The sequence below is a fragment of the Leucoraja erinacea genome, chromosome 1 (genome assembly GCF_028641065.1).
Source record: "Leucoraja erinacea ecotype New England chromosome 1, Leri_hhj_1, whole genome shotgun sequence".
In the NCBI taxonomy this organism is placed as follows: Eukaryota; Metazoa; Chordata; class Chondrichthyes; order Rajiformes; family Rajidae; genus Leucoraja; species Leucoraja erinaceus.
In genome coordinates, this window is record NC_073377.1 from 131,021,382 (window position 1) to 131,037,206 (window position 15,825).

General features: G+C 37.3%; 1 protein-coding gene across 4 annotated transcripts in view; it reads right to left on the minus strand.

Annotated features, from left to right (window-relative positions):
• LOC129701843 (protocadherin-10-like) overlaps positions 1-15,825 on the minus strand; it is a 71,506-nt gene that overhangs the window by 47,174 nt on the left and 8,507 nt on the right. For 2 of the 4 annotated variants that reach the window (XM_055643323.1, XM_055643331.1), the window contains exon 4: positions 650-949. The exons of 1 other annotated variant lie outside the window; for it this stretch is intronic. In XM_055643323.1, the coding sequence (XP_055499298.1) occupies positions 650-949 (300 nt within the window). Of the gene's footprint in view, positions 1-649; positions 950-8,809; positions 8,935-15,825 lie in introns of those variants that run through there. One more of the 4 variants, XM_055643339.1, reaches the window with a different exon arrangement.

The window sequence follows — 15,825 nt, forward strand, 5'->3', positions numbered from 1 at the left end:
TCACAATGAATCTCAGGGACTTGCATATGTTAAGTTCAAAATTGAGCTTCTCATTCTGATAATACCTGTTTTATTTTGGAACTGTATACAAAGCTCATTCTAATCAGCACAAACAAAAACCAATTGTGAAGCAAACCGCTACAGCTGCAGTACAACTCCAGAGAGAGGCTCTTTATGACTCTAAGGCACAGAATCAGGAGAACACTACAAGGAAGAAATCACAATCTGTTTAACTCTGATAACACATTTTCATTGGCAAGTCACATCATATTTGCAACTTCCAATGTCCTTTGCAGCAATTGAGTAATTTTAAATGTAGTCAGAATGAACACAAATGTTTTGAACAGCTACCTGCACCTGATCCATTTGCTAGTTTGACTTAACCCGAACCAATTTAAATATAGGTGATTTTACTTTCTGTACATTTTAGTCTCGATGATCAACAATACTATTAGGCTCAATTAAAACTATTAATCTACATCCTATTTAAAGAAACACAAATAATTTGCAGGAAGAAATATATAAGTTCTAAGACATTATTTCCCAAATTTATATACACTAAACCTGTCAAATTCACAAAAGATGTTTTACTTTCACCTAACAAGCAAGATAAATGGATTTGTCAGCAATAATTTTATAGGAAACTCACTTAAATATGGTGGCTTGTAAGGCGCACGTGTGTTGGGCAGAAGTGCATCATATTCTTTCTTTTCCAAATTTGCTGGATGCATTTTATCTTTTCCAAATGTAGAGAAGGACTTCTCTCCAGGCTGTTCTGGAGCTTCATAGACCTCAGTGTCAGGCACTGAGTCCATGCCAGGGACATGCAAATTACTACGATAATCCGGACCTTGGCGGTTATCTGTGGGTACAAAGCTCGGCATCCAGCAGCGGTCCGAGTGTCCCAGTGCTTTACACTCTTCTGTGCAATTGGAAAAGAGGTCAGCTCCTACAGAAATAAATCAGAATAAAATGCATTATATTATGTTATAAAAAACATTACCTTTCAGCTTGGATTGTAGGAAGTCATTTATGAATTGTTTGGGTTTATGCCAGGTCCTAGGATGCCTGTCAATATTTCACTGGAATTTCTACATATCTGCACACACCTCAATTCACTCCTTCAGACCTTGGGGCAAACATCCACAACTTGTCTTGAATTCAGTATGGCGACACAGAAACACTGAATGGAAGGGTCCACAAAGTGATTTTTCATCCAGCTTAATCTTTCTTCCCATGGTACAATGAACAAAAGTCTCCCAAATGCAGCACTCCACTCCGAAGTGATGGACCCGGGGCATTTTAACATTCTAATGAATCCTTCCTCTCAATAACGCCACTCAGACATTGCTATTGTGAATCTTTGCAAAACTTAAACATACATTTTTAAAGGGTACGTCTATTATGCTTGTCGAGGTAAATTGACAGAAAGGTCACATCTGTATCCAGTTCATTGGCAACACTTTTGGAATAAGTGTTTCACTACATTTCTCGTGTGTGCGCAATTATGGTTTTGCAGTTTTTGTGATACAGATATTGCAGGCAAACATTGTAAAGCACAGATGCAGGATCATTTCTAATTACCGGAATGGCTGCTTACAGCTTTAAGTTATATAACGCTCATGAGATGACATCAAGCAGTAGTATATAACTGTCTTGTTAGCTTATCTGTTTGAAGACAAGCTGAAAGAAACCATGAAAGACAGATTCCAAAGTCACTTTGGACACAGATTTGCCCTCCTTCAAATGCAACCACACGTGTACATAACACTTAACCTTTAATTAATTATTTTTAGTTTGAAAATAATTATTATTCTCACCGTGTTGATTGATGTCAATAGCAGAAATGTTTTCTACTCTAACTGTGTAGAACCGCATCAATTCTATAAAATGTTTCTGAACTATTTTTACTGAAAAGCGTCAGACTGATATTTGTTCTTATGCACGTTATGTCAACATTTTTTAATGAAATACAGTTACCATACACCAATAGTCAAACATGTTATGGCTTTATGGAGCTGAAATTCAACTTTCAGTGTGATTATATTGCAACAGACCAGTTGAATAGTGTGCATGCTGTTCAATTTCATCTTCTATTGTAGTGTATAATAACCAGACAATTTGTTTTCACCCATTTCTGTGTTCTGTCATATATGAATATTACTCCAGGTGCCTTTGTAATTTCCAACAAAGTTTAAGATGCTATGGAGACTACTGTGGTGTTCAGGGACCAATGTTGAATGGACCTGTGGTTGACTTGTCATTTTCTGCTGAACTGCAGTACACATGGATTGCTTCATAATCTAGGATGTTACTAATTTGCTACTAAATTTTGTATCCATACTTCGTTTCATGTATTGCCTACTTCAAAGTACAACTCCACCAAAAATAGCTGAGCAGATTGCATTGAGATAAACTGCATTAAGAATATCCAAATTAGTTTCAGCTTTTAATATTTAAAATGGCCAAAGAATTAAGAAGCAAAATAAGTAACTCATTATAGTAATTGGTTGAGCAGAATTTATGCATCGCTTTGAACCTGAAAGGTTTTACTACAACAGTAGCAAGATAACTACGAGTATGTGCCAATTTAAAATGGCTGGGTTGAAATTGTTTTATGTTACTTCCCAAAGAAGACTAAATTATTTTAGCAATCGTTGGGGAAAACATTATTTACATGAGGAACAAGTTGACAATAGACTCAAAGGCATTGCCACAATTTAGGTTGTCTGTTCCAATAGCGAAATAAAACAATAATGCAGTGTAATCTGCACCAACTTTGATAAATTGTGCAGTGATAGTTCTTCCCTCTATAATCACTAAACCTCCTCCTTCAAAAATGTACCAAGGATTTACAGGGTTCTAAGGATAAACAAGAGGAGTGAGAATGGCTAGATTGCTCTTATTTTGAACTAACATTATTTCTAAAGCACAAATGGCTCCCTTCTTTCCATTTTGTGACTAATATTTGAACACTTTTTCTCCAACAGAATATAAAAACACTAAAAGCACTAAAAAAATGTGCAGTATAATTGAAATGAAAATTCAAGCCCTTTTTTGACCACTGTTGGCGACATCAAATCTGACCAGTTGCATTAGTAAGTTATGATCAATATCTACCACAAGATCACAAATGGTTTAAATATAAAACATCAAAGGCCCGAATGGCCTACTCCTGCGCCTATTTTCTATGTTTCTATTACACTTAAATCTTCAGGTAGTTTGAACTGAATTGGATAATGAACAAGTTATATGATCATTTTGTTGACCTTAACAATTTACATTTATATATGTTACACATATAAAACCACACATCACTATATCTCACAGATGTGTGAAGAAAAGATAAGTAGTAAAATACCTGGAAAAATTCAGCGGGTCAGGCAGCATCTCTGGAGAAAAAGGATGGTTGACGTTTTGGGTCGAGACCCTTCTTGGGACAGAAACATCACCCATCCTTTTGCTCAAGAGATGCTGTCTGACCCGCTGAGTTTCTCCAGCACTTTGTGTCTATCTTTGATATAAACTAGCAACTGCAGTTCTTTGTTTCTATATATGTTCCTACCTTTGTAGCTAATTCATTCATTCAACCTGGCACTGGATACTACAAGGCCTTGGACTACAAAGAGTAAAGATCAGCCAGAATGCCAGTTTTAGTTACTATCCAGTTATGCTTACAGTTTTTTTGCATGTTTACATTAGATAAAGTGAAGTTTTAACTGGATAATTCTGTTCTTTAAATGTGAACCAAAACATTTAGTTAGCCAATACATCACAAAGTCAATCTAGAATAAGCCAATACTTTTCCCAGTGTCCAATAGGAATTGTAACCACATTTCAGTGTTCCCCTACATCCTCTTCAGTTTTATCCATCTAGCAAAAAAGTTGGCAATTCACAGAAGAGTATTATCTCAGGTACTGACAGTTCTCCACAAATTCGCTCAATGACTCAAATCCAGCCTATACTTGGCCCTCCTTACTCAAACATGTTGAAATGTATGTAAATTGGAATCAAAGATCACCCCTTATTTATTTGAGCATTCCTTCTCTATGCGTTAAAAAAAAAAACACACATCTTATGATTATGGAGTTATCCATCGCTAAAGTCTGCATGTGTGTACACAGTAGTCAGTGATCAAAATTGAAAATCTTTGCCTGACTTTTCACCTCTTTGCAGGAATTTACTGTACACAGAATGGGTGCTGTGAGTCCTAGACCTCTAAAATTAAAAAGTGCATCTTTGCAATGAAGCATTTTTGAATATTCTAATGAGGAGGTAAAAAGTGTTACTTAAATTAAAGCTTTATCTTTAGCCCAGAAGCACTGAGACTATAGAAATTGAAGAACTATTTCAAACACACCAGCTGAGATCAGCTAATCCATGCTCGAAAATTTGATGTTCTATTGTTTTGGTTTTGATGGTTGGTGTGTTCAGGCGGTTCACAGCTCTGTACCAAATGGGATGCATAATCATCAACAGGAAAGTGAGCTGCAGAATCCAAACTCCTGCTTAGGCTGAGATCTCGACCCAGCTCAGTACACACACCATTAGACTTGGGATGAATTAGGTTTTTATAAATTAATTCTGAATCACATGATGCATCTACATTGTGATTCGAATTATGACTTCTAACCTGTATTACATCTATTATGCATTTAAGACATTGATGTCCTGAAAATTTGGGAACCTCCTTTCTTTAAATACATCTCTCAGAACACAGCACAGTAAGCTTTAAAAGTACAAAGTAACTTTATTAGCTTAACAGCTTTGACTTGACAAAAAAGCATAGAAACAGTGCAAGATTAGTCTCAATTATTGGAGTGGATTTCCACTAAACACACAATATAAGGAACAACGTGGTAAAGGGAGGAAGTAAATCTGTGGATACATGAAAGGTTATGTATTTCTATTTTTATCTCAAATGTCATTTTTTTTCATTAGGTTCTCATGCACCATACAACATGTTTCAAGGACAAGGGACCATAAAAGCTCCCAATTGAATGCTTGATCCAGTCACTGGGAGGCAAACAATAGTAACCAGTGATTTAGATTTGGATATTAGCTCCTTGCAGGTTAATTGTGGAGCATTTGGGATTTTACCAGGTTCCTACCTCATTTCTTAGTCACTATTTTCAATGGCATAAATTATTTCTCTTGAGGTTATATGTTCTCCAGTTCAATGAAAAAAAATAAAGGTATGCTTTCAGAACAGCATCAGGCAGCAAGTGGTGATCTTTGAAGGCATGTAAACTATCCAGTGCAAACCAGAATATAATTGATCTTGCTGAATATGTGAAAGCATTTTTAATGCAGTCCATAGTATTGCTTTGTTGCTAAGGACCGTGTGAACGTGAAGGATAATATGAAGAGTGTTGATTTGGTTGTAAACAAACCAGCTACATTCAAATTATTGGCAGCTTGTGGACATGGTCAATAGTGAGATTACTGCCTTCATCCTTTTTACTGAAATGTCATCCTTCCAAGCTCCAAAGAGGACTCTTTGTCAAAGGATTTCAGTAGAAGAAAGGGAATGACATTTTTAAAATAAAGCGTCAGAATACAAATCTCAAGCCATTGAGATCACATTACAGGTTTTTAAATGAAAGTATGCACACCTATAATTACCGTTTGCATTAATTCTCACATGTAATCCTACAGTTACTTCCTCCTTTGCTGCCTTGGTCTATATAGTAACTTATACAGGCTATTTAACTCAACATTTACCATATCCTTTGGTTATATTACAGTAATAACATTTAACTCTATTTACTATTCCCTTTAGGTACTTTACAATGAAAGTCCTGTCATTTTGTATACGGAAAATCAAGAACAGTTGCATTTTCTCAATGAAGCAGGGTTAGACACGTCTGGTAATTGGACCAGGGTGGAGAGACAACATCCTGCTCCAATTTTCCAATTGCACATTTGGTCCTTATCACATATATATTTTCAGTAAATACTGACCGAAAACTCACCACTCTTTAATTACACCCACAAGGGAAGCGGTACAACTACAAGAATTATTTTGAAACAAAGAAGTTGATAATATTATAGGAAAACTGTTCTCTCAAAAACCGAGTGAAGATCCACTGGAGGTTTAAGAATAAGAAGGGGTTTTTATAAAGGAGAATTGCAAAGGGTGTTCCTACTCGCCAGCAAGTCCAGAAAATTATTTAATTTACAGTATATCCAATTGGGAATGTAGAAGAAATCTCTTGACTCTGGGATTTAGTAGAACACAGTTATCACCACCATAGGATATAATGGAAAACAAGTAGGATACATACATTCAAGAGAAGACAAAGTAAACATGTGAAGGGGAAAATAAGGAAATCTCAATGGGTGATAAAAAGTGGGTTTGTGTGGACTGTGAGCACATTCACAGACCTTTTAGCTTAAATAACCACTTTCAATGCTATCATTACTTCATAATATTCTGTAGTTTAACATTTTATGTTCTAAGAGCCATTTCCAATATAAATGTGGTATACAGCAATCTAAAAGAATTCTGCACAGACAACAAATCTTTAATATATTATTGATTCAGCCTAATGTTCCAGTACTTTACATTGACAGTCCTGAACTTAACAAATCTTTACGCTTTGTCAAAAATTTAGACCAACAGAAGTGAAGAAAATGCAGCAGAAAAAATCTGGTTTGCTCTAACATGGAGCTTTCTCTCAAATTACACTGCTCGCTATCAAAAACATTTTGACCCAAATTTTACAAATGTACACTCATTTTATACATAAAGGTGGAAAATTCATAAATTTGCTATTTAAACAAAATGACTCTAGATGGAAAACTTTACCCATATTTCAAAAAAATATGAATAATAACATAACTGTTCCAGAGTAGGATTTATTTCAATACATATGGAAATGTATGCAGTGGCTTTTGTTTTACTTGCTCCAGATTCTTGAAGATTAAAACTGTTGCCTTTTTTTTTTTAATCTACACATCCTTCAGAGGTTTGGAGATGGATTCTGACTTTGACCTTCAGTACATTCATAGTTTGATAGCAACTTTAACTGATACTCGGTATCTGTAGCACCCTTAAAAACCATTGTATTGCACTGTAATTCCTAAAGGAACTAACAGCATCTATTGACAGATTGTAACACTGCAACAAAATGTCATAATAATTAATAATACTATAATAATACAATTCTAAAAATTGTCAATACTTTTCTAGTTTGTGTTCAAATATCTTATTAATTAAATAAGACTAATACTAATTATCAATAGTGATTTCCCTTGACTTTTCTCATCTTTTTAATTTGATATTGACAAATCAACATTTAAAAAAAATCATTGGGAGTTTCACATAATAGATCATATTCATATTTTGGAACAACTCACTCAAAACATCCGACCACAATAGTATATCTTCATGAGATGAAATGATCTGATACCATTAATATTACATTTTTTCCCCTTGGTTTGTTGTTGCAACATAGAACTGGGTGAGGCAATGTTTGTGTGGACCATAAAATATAGGCACTTCACCCCAGACACATGGGTTCAATCCAACCCAGATTAAGAGAGAAAAACTACTCTGGCTGCAAGAATCCACACAATTATTGTATGCAACTTCTAACAATCCACAGTGAGCAACAACCCACAGAAGAAAACTGTACTAATTTGGCAATCATATTCAGAGAAATGCAAAAGATAAAAAAAGCTTTGATTTGATGATGAGTGATTGCTTTTCAAAGTTGAAGTTAATGCATGCCGTTGATGACTGGAAGGTGATCACTTGCCTTTCATTATGGTGAACTTGATCTGTGATAACACAATAGAGTGCCCAAAAGCAAACTGTTCTATTCCCAAGTATAAGCTGTGCTTGCTTTGTAGACAAAAGTCACACATGGGTTGGCTTCCTCCTTCCTAAATTGGTAACGCTGTTGCCCAGTGTCTTACAAAGAAAATGCCAGCCTTGACTCTTGGTGAGTGGTAAATGCTGAATGAGATTATCTCAATCAGAAGACCAAAGTGAGCATTCCAACTGGCATAAGCAAAGCTGAGCTTCAAAGGTTAACTACATCAGATAGCATTCCTCAATTGATTGTTATCCCATAACAGTAATAAGGTATGTTGTGGGAACTTTAGGAAAGGGCATTATCGGTCTCAGGTCTGATATCCTCCCATGCTCAAACAGTCTCTCTCCTGTTATTTGCAGTCAAGGCTCACACACAGAGTAACAAGCATGGTGAGACACCAGTAGCAGTTAATTCCACTTCAGCGTCTGAGAGTAGTTCAATTCATAGGCAGGAATTGGAGATTTTGAAGAGAACAAGCAAAAAATATAAAAAGGATGAAAAAAAGATCCAGTAGTTGGCAAATTATATCACTGTCTCACTAATAATACTGTGTGTACAACCTGAATTGTAAGTCACCAATGTTTCATTTTATATGCTAGAAATATGATCGTCTTGTGAGAGGTTCTTCTGCATCTCTTGGTTGGGGTAATCACTCCTTTGATAATATTTGTTCCATTGGACGATATAAATAACCTTAAGAGGACTCCATTGTAAGGAACCTTTCAGTTTAAATAGGGTGATGCTGTCCTTTATAGATACCAATGAGAGCTCAAGCAGCTTTCACGCTTCATCCCCAACCAAAGTTTCACTTGTCCCGAGTCCCAGGACAGCCTGTCACTCGAAATCAGTTGCCTCAGTTGGTTAAGCTTCCTCAGTTCTTGACCAGACCCCTAGAGGAAGAGCAATGTGGAAGTGAGGGTTTCCATTCTCTGGGAGGGTGTGTGGAGGGAGGGGAATGAGGGAGAAGTGTCATTGTCCAACGCACCCTTCTCAAATCGCACCTCCTGCCAGCCGCTCACAGAGCTGCATTGATGGCAGTCATGGAGAAGTCTGCATCCTGGACCGTCCTGCTCTCCCCCAGATGGAGGAGGATGCATCTCGGTGAACGGCCTACAAGGGGAGAAAGACAGGAAAAAGATGGAAAGAACATTTTAAATAACTGGGGGCACCTTATTATTGGGATCAATTTAATTGTTTTAAATCACAGTGGAATTCACTAATCAATGCTCATTAAAGTTAAGTCTTCAGAGGCACAACCAAAGAAGACGGATATGCTCACTGGTAGATCGGAATTGACGATTGTTTACTTTTAAGGCATTTCGAGAAAACGATGGAAGTAGACAATTTGAGACAATGTAAGTGTTTCTGTGGCTTTATTGGTGCATTTTGATTTGTTTTTGTTTATTAAGATTTTAAAAATTGGTGGTGACTGTATCATTGACAGACTTCACAGGAGGGACTGATGTTTCCTGACAACGTAAGGAAATTGTAATGACATGCATGCAGTTGCTGTGACAGAATGTTCTAACATGCTGATGTTATTCAGCTGTAATTCACTGTGTGAAATTTACTCCAAGAGTACAAAGACCTAATAAAGATGTTTTGTGTACTTTCCAAGTGTTAGAATCATGCTTAGTTCATTTTTAATAATAGACAATCTATTTACAAAGTGACAGCAAATGAATACAGTGATATAAAATATACATCCATACAGGTATTCCACCATTTTGTGTATCCCACTGTATATTTCCATTGTTATGGCAGATCTTTGTCAAATAGATCTCCAGCAGTTTGGAGCTACAAGAAACAGAACTTGATATAATTATCAAGTCATGTCTTAATAAGAACTACTATGAAGCAATTTAACCATTTAATGACTTTGACCATGAAAGTTTAACCACTAACCATTAAACCACTTTAATCACAATGACACCTCTCCCTCTTTCACTGCCCTCCACTTACCCTCCCAAAGACTGGAATCCCTCACTTCCACATTAAATTTAACTCATTTGCCAAATGAATAAAAAATGTGTCATAACAAAAACTATATTTTAAAACATGAAAAATCTTGTCAAAAAGCACTTCTGATTACTGACATGGTCAGGCAATTGCCATTCAGGAATATTTTAAAATAATAACAAAGCACAATTTGACTATATCATGTATCTCCTGACAATGAGAAATGAAAATTATGATTAAGATTCAATACCTACAGAAAGGTTTGCCGTCAAACAAAAGTGATCACACCTAGGGTGATCATAACATTGATCCATTTTTCCTGCCAAATTATGAGTTTAATACAAGTATAGGAAATGAACAGATGTATGTAATATAATTTCACACCAACTAAAGTGGTTCTGTCACCAAACCACCAGTGCTCATGCAACTGAAGCGCCTAGAGCCATGTAATTAAGCCGAGCTCTCTATTTACAACCTGCCTCTTCTCTCCTTGGGGACATCTGCTGAAGAGATTTATCAAGCACAATAAAAAATAAACTCCATGCCTACAGAAGCAGGTGAAGCACTTACTCCGCTTACAACCTTGTTTCAGATATCACAGATGTGTTACCAAAAACAAGGACAGTGGCACCAGGAAAAAGGCTTGATGAAGAAATGAAGCCATGAAAACTGAGCCATGCTACCATATGGCTTACGGGTGCAAGGAAAATAGATGACAGCAGGCAACTCTGCAGATCGAAGAGTTTTGTTACTGGAATGCATCCTTTCAATTATAAAATTTACACTTTCTTAGTGCCTAATAAGTTGTTCATCATATGGAGGCATAGAGGTCAAATATCTGTACTATACAAAGGGAAGTTGTCTGGGAAAATAGCTAAAGTATAATCTGAAAGGCAGGTAGTAAAAGTGATACTACATAGCTTGTAAGTTACCAAATTTCATAGAATATAATTGTGGAGTTAAATATTGTAGACAAAATTCATTACCTGGAGCAGATTTATTTTTGGAGAGATCTGCATGTGAAACTAACCCACATGAATCAAATTAAAAAAACAAAAAAAATCACCAAGAATAATGCTAAAAGTCACTGATTAAAGAATAGGTATACCTGAAATTCCTGTGGGAAAACAATTATGGAGGGCCAAATACAAACCAAGTACAAAAATGAATAGAATTTGAGTGTCATTTTTGGAAATATACCATTGCCAATGTGGGGGGGGGGGGGGGGATTATTGGGGGGGGGGGGGGATTATTCTCTTTACTCATTTTTCATTTCAAACAATTTGCATATTCAACAGGTGGATAGCAAGTCTATGACTGCTGTTTGCCCGTGGCAAAAATATATGTAAAGTAATCTGATGGTAGAAGTATGAATGTAGCCTAAAGTCTGTGAAATTAATGAGCGAGCAGTAGACTTTGTCTTGGAGAGAGCTATGCTATTTAGTTTCTGATAGTGGTTAATATATACAGTTCTGTTTTATCCAATGAATGCAGCTCAAAATAACAGTGAACATTGGGGCTGCATCATTCCACAATACCATCTGAACCAGAAACATTCAATACCCAAATCAACATGAACTTTTAAGAACATGCATTCCCAATAGAAAGATAGTGATTATGTTATATCTGTGACATTCTGTCTGAAATGTATTGATCAGTATATAATGCTGTACACAATTCTTCCATCTACTCTTCTTGGTTAACATAATATTACATTTACAGACTGACAACTTTATGCTCAAAATTCAACAAAAATTATCACTATTTCTTTATCACTCCTTCCTTTCTCATTCAAGGAAAGTTAACAAAGAAGCTGTTTGGATTCAGTCAGCACAGCAATCAAAGAAAATTCAAAGAAAATCCAGAATAGCATCATTAGCTCAACAAAATGGACTGGCCGATTAGAACATTTATTTAGCTACATGGAATAAACTGGTGTGATTTTTTATCACTTTAGCAATACTGGATGAGATTGTCCCACAATTTGTACCAGCAAGTGGACATTATTCCACACTTCAACATGTTATGGCATGTTTATATTCAAAGTGTAGTTGTTCACAATGTCCACCGTATATAACATAGTACCTCCGCTGCAGAAGAAAAATAAATAAATCAGGAGAAAAAGGAAAATAAAAGGAGAATGAAAGCACCCTTGTGGGATAAAAAAGCAAAACCAGCTCTGCTATTTGTTTTCATTGATGCTAAGCTCCCCCTGGCTGTTAATATCAGTGAAGCCCTGTTGGATCTAAGGATGTAATAAGGGACATTTGCTTTAATGAAAAAAACATATAAATCTGCAGCCCAGTAACAAAGCATTGAGGTTTTAAATTTAATATATAAAATCTTTAAAGTAAAATTAAGTGTACTTTTCCAATTATAAAATACCACATTTAAGAACAGTTTAGAAAGAAATTCTTGAAATTCTTATCATTCTTAAAAATAAATATTTTTAGCTAACTTTTTCAAACTGTATTACTTTATATTGCATGTTAATTAGTGATAATTATTTTGCAGAATTCAATCCAGAAACCCAGAATGTATGGTGTGTCAAAAAAGGCACAAACTATGATTTTATGCAGCAATGTCCTTAAATTGATTTACTGTTGAATATTTTCATAAGTTCCATTTCTTTTAAATTATCATTACGTCTTCATATTGCAATCTATTTTTAACTGCTGCCATATTAAAGTCAATGTTTGAATGCAACTCATTACCATTGTCTTCTAGGACAGGGAACTGCCCTCTGTAGGGGTGTAAGAAGGAACTGCAGATGCTGGATTAAACCAAAGATAGGCACAAAAAGCTGGAGTAGCTCAGTGGATCAGGCAGCATCTCCAGAGAGTAGGAATGTGTGACATTTTGGATCGAGACCTTTCTTCTAGGTGATCTCCACAGAACAAAGTATTTTGTGCATTTAAAAAAGACTTAAATAAACTCTAAGAATCACCCAACATGCTATGTTTAAGCCACAGATAGAGACTGGAGAATTTATGGAAAAATAAATCATAATTCATTGGAGTATTCCCCATCCCTTTGGGTTTATGCACATATATGATATCACTGGGTGATGTTGTTTTCTTTTAAGGTACTCTGTCTATTGTACCACTCTGTATTTATAAACATCACTACATACTGTATAGCATTTTTAATGAGAAACTTAAATCTGACTGACCGACTCAAAACCACAAGCTGTTATCATCATTAATAATTACAATTATTTTCAGCAAAACATATTTAAGTATAAATTCTCTACATTTCTGTTTGATACAGAGACAGGTGCCATTGAGACACAGGGAAATGCAGACACTAGAATCATCAGCAAAATACATAATGCTGGAGTAACCACATGGGTCAGGGAGCGGTCTGTGTAGGGAATGTATGGGCAATGTTTCAGATTGGAACCCTTTGTAATATGAACAAAGCTGGAAGAGAGTGGTGGGGGCAGGACAAAGCCTGGCAAGTGAAAGGCTGATACAGGTGAGGAGGGTTTGATTGACAGATGGATGTTTCGTGACAAAGGGTAGAAGAAGTAAAAGCGTGTCAGATAAAGAGAGAAGAGTGCAATCTAAAAGCAGAGAGGGGGGTATAGGTGGATGGGGGAAGAGGGAAAGGGGAGAGGGGAAAGGGGGAGAGGGGAAAGGGGGAGAGGGGAAATGGAGGGGAGGGGGAGGGAGAAAAGGAGGGAGGAAAGGAGGAGGAAGGAGGGGGAAGGGGGAGGGGGGAGTGGGAATGGGGAAGGGGGGGAATGGGGGGGGGGGGAGATAGTGGGACCAATGTGCACTTGCTACTGCATGCTCTATTTGGTCGTCTATGAATATACATATTGGTTTCTTACAGCGAGTTGTAATCCAAGAGGTCTTCCATAAAGAGAGCGATTGGCAGTGATATTTTGATTCATTCATTTTTCATGATGTATGTGTCAATGATAAGATGAGCATTTATTGCCCTCCCCTCCCCTCCATTGACCTTGTGGAGATCTCCCTCCAAACTGCTGCAATCATTCTGCTGGGAGTTCCAGGACGTAGACCCAAGAACAAAGTAGCGGTAACATATATTACGAATACTCATACCACTGGGCTGTAATCTGCCCAAGCGGAATATAAGATGCTGTTCCTCCAATTTGCATTTAATCTCACTCTGACAATAGAGGAGACCAAGGACAGAATGGTCTGTGCAGAAATGGGAAGGAGAATTAAAATGCCCAGCAACTGGGAGATCAGGTTGGTTCACAGCTTATATAGTAGCCCAGTGGTATAAATATTGATTTATCTCACTTCGGGATGCCCCAGCATTCCCTCTCTCTATATCCCTCCCCACCCACACTAGCATCTCCTTTTCAATGGTCTGTTTCCTTTATCATCGGTACTTATTTGCATATCTTTCATTCATTGATCTTTATCTTACATCATCTTCTATATCTCTTGTTTCCCTAACCAGTCTGAAGAAGGGTCTCAACCCGAAAAGTCACCCATTCCTTCTCTCAAAAGATGCTGTCTGTCCTGCTGAGTTACTCCAGCTTGTTGTGTCTATCTTCGGTTTAAACACGCATCTGCAGTTCCTTTTTACACATATATTACCAAGTCAGGAAAGAGTGTGACTTAGAGGTGAACCCAGAGTTGGTGATTTTCCTGTGCAGCTGCTTCCTTTATTGGTGGTAGAAGTCCTAGTTTTGGAGCTGTTACAAAGTAACCTACACTGGTCCCAATTTGTACATAGTACACATGATAGTCTTGATGAATAGCGGCAGAGGGACTTAATGCGTATTGCGGTAGATGGAGTCGCAATCATGTGCTTGAATGTTACTAAGCTACTTTTTTTTTCCGAATTGCATGTTTTCTTGGAGTAAATGAAGGGCATTCTGTCACGCTCCTGCTATCCCTGTGTTTTGGGCGAGTAACCAAATCATCCAGGTTCTGACTTGCTCTTGAAGGCCGTCTTTGTGCGTCTGGTTTTGGTGGCCAACCCAGAGACAATGGCTTGCCAATATTTGCAGAGCCTAATCCATTTGGATAAAGTGAAAGCTGAAAGAGCATTCACGCCTTTTCACTTTAGTATGTCACACATGTACATGCATATGTGGATTACACCCACACTGGTACACATGGCATAGTTTAACTTGAAATGGGGATCTGTACAAGATGCCAATCAATTTCATGGTGTAGCAGAAAACAACAAGACAGCAAAGGTCAGAAAGCACATCATTTATACCAAATTGACATACAAAGCCTTCAAATGTCTGCGTGGCCAAATGCCTTTGCACTGATGCGGTTGTTTAGTGGAGTACGAACCAGATCAGTGGCAATACTGGGACTCAGAAGTTCTGAAGGAAGAAACCGAGTATAGAAGAATATAGGAGAATTCACACACTATTTGCAATGCACCAGCATGTTAAACCAGCAGAGAACATCACGAGACCCGATTCTTTTCATCTTTGCCGGCGTTGCGCCAGTTAACTAACTAGTGTGAGGTCGTAACGCGCCGAGGAAAGGAACCGTTGGGGCTCTTATCGTAGATTAATCTTGGTTCAAAATGACTTTTTATATATGTTAAATTAAAGAAGCTCGTGCGATGCAAATGCAGCGCTTCGATCACAGCCCCACATCAGTAATTGCTATGCAGAGGTCTGAAAGCAAATTACTGATCAGTGGACTGTTGCAGACTGCGGACGTGAACTGGAAACCGGATCGCCAGGAGCGAATCCTTTAATGGGAAATGAAAAGACTGTCGACGTGCACGGTTTTGGCAGGGACTGGGGAATCTCCGGTCATTTGATTTTGAATTTTATTTAGGAGCTCGTCAAACAATGTAAAGCAAGTCGACGTCGGGCTGCTATTTAAAATGCAACGCTCAGGCACGGTGACATTTACTAAAACTGTTCCAAGTTGACATGTATTCAAGAAGGAACTGCAGATGCTGAGAGATCGAAGGTACACAAAAATGCTGGAGAAACTCAGCGGGTGCAGCAGCATCTATGGAGCGAAGGAAATAGGCGACGTTTCGGGCCAAGTTGACCTATATTTACCCTGCAAAAGCCGACTGCTA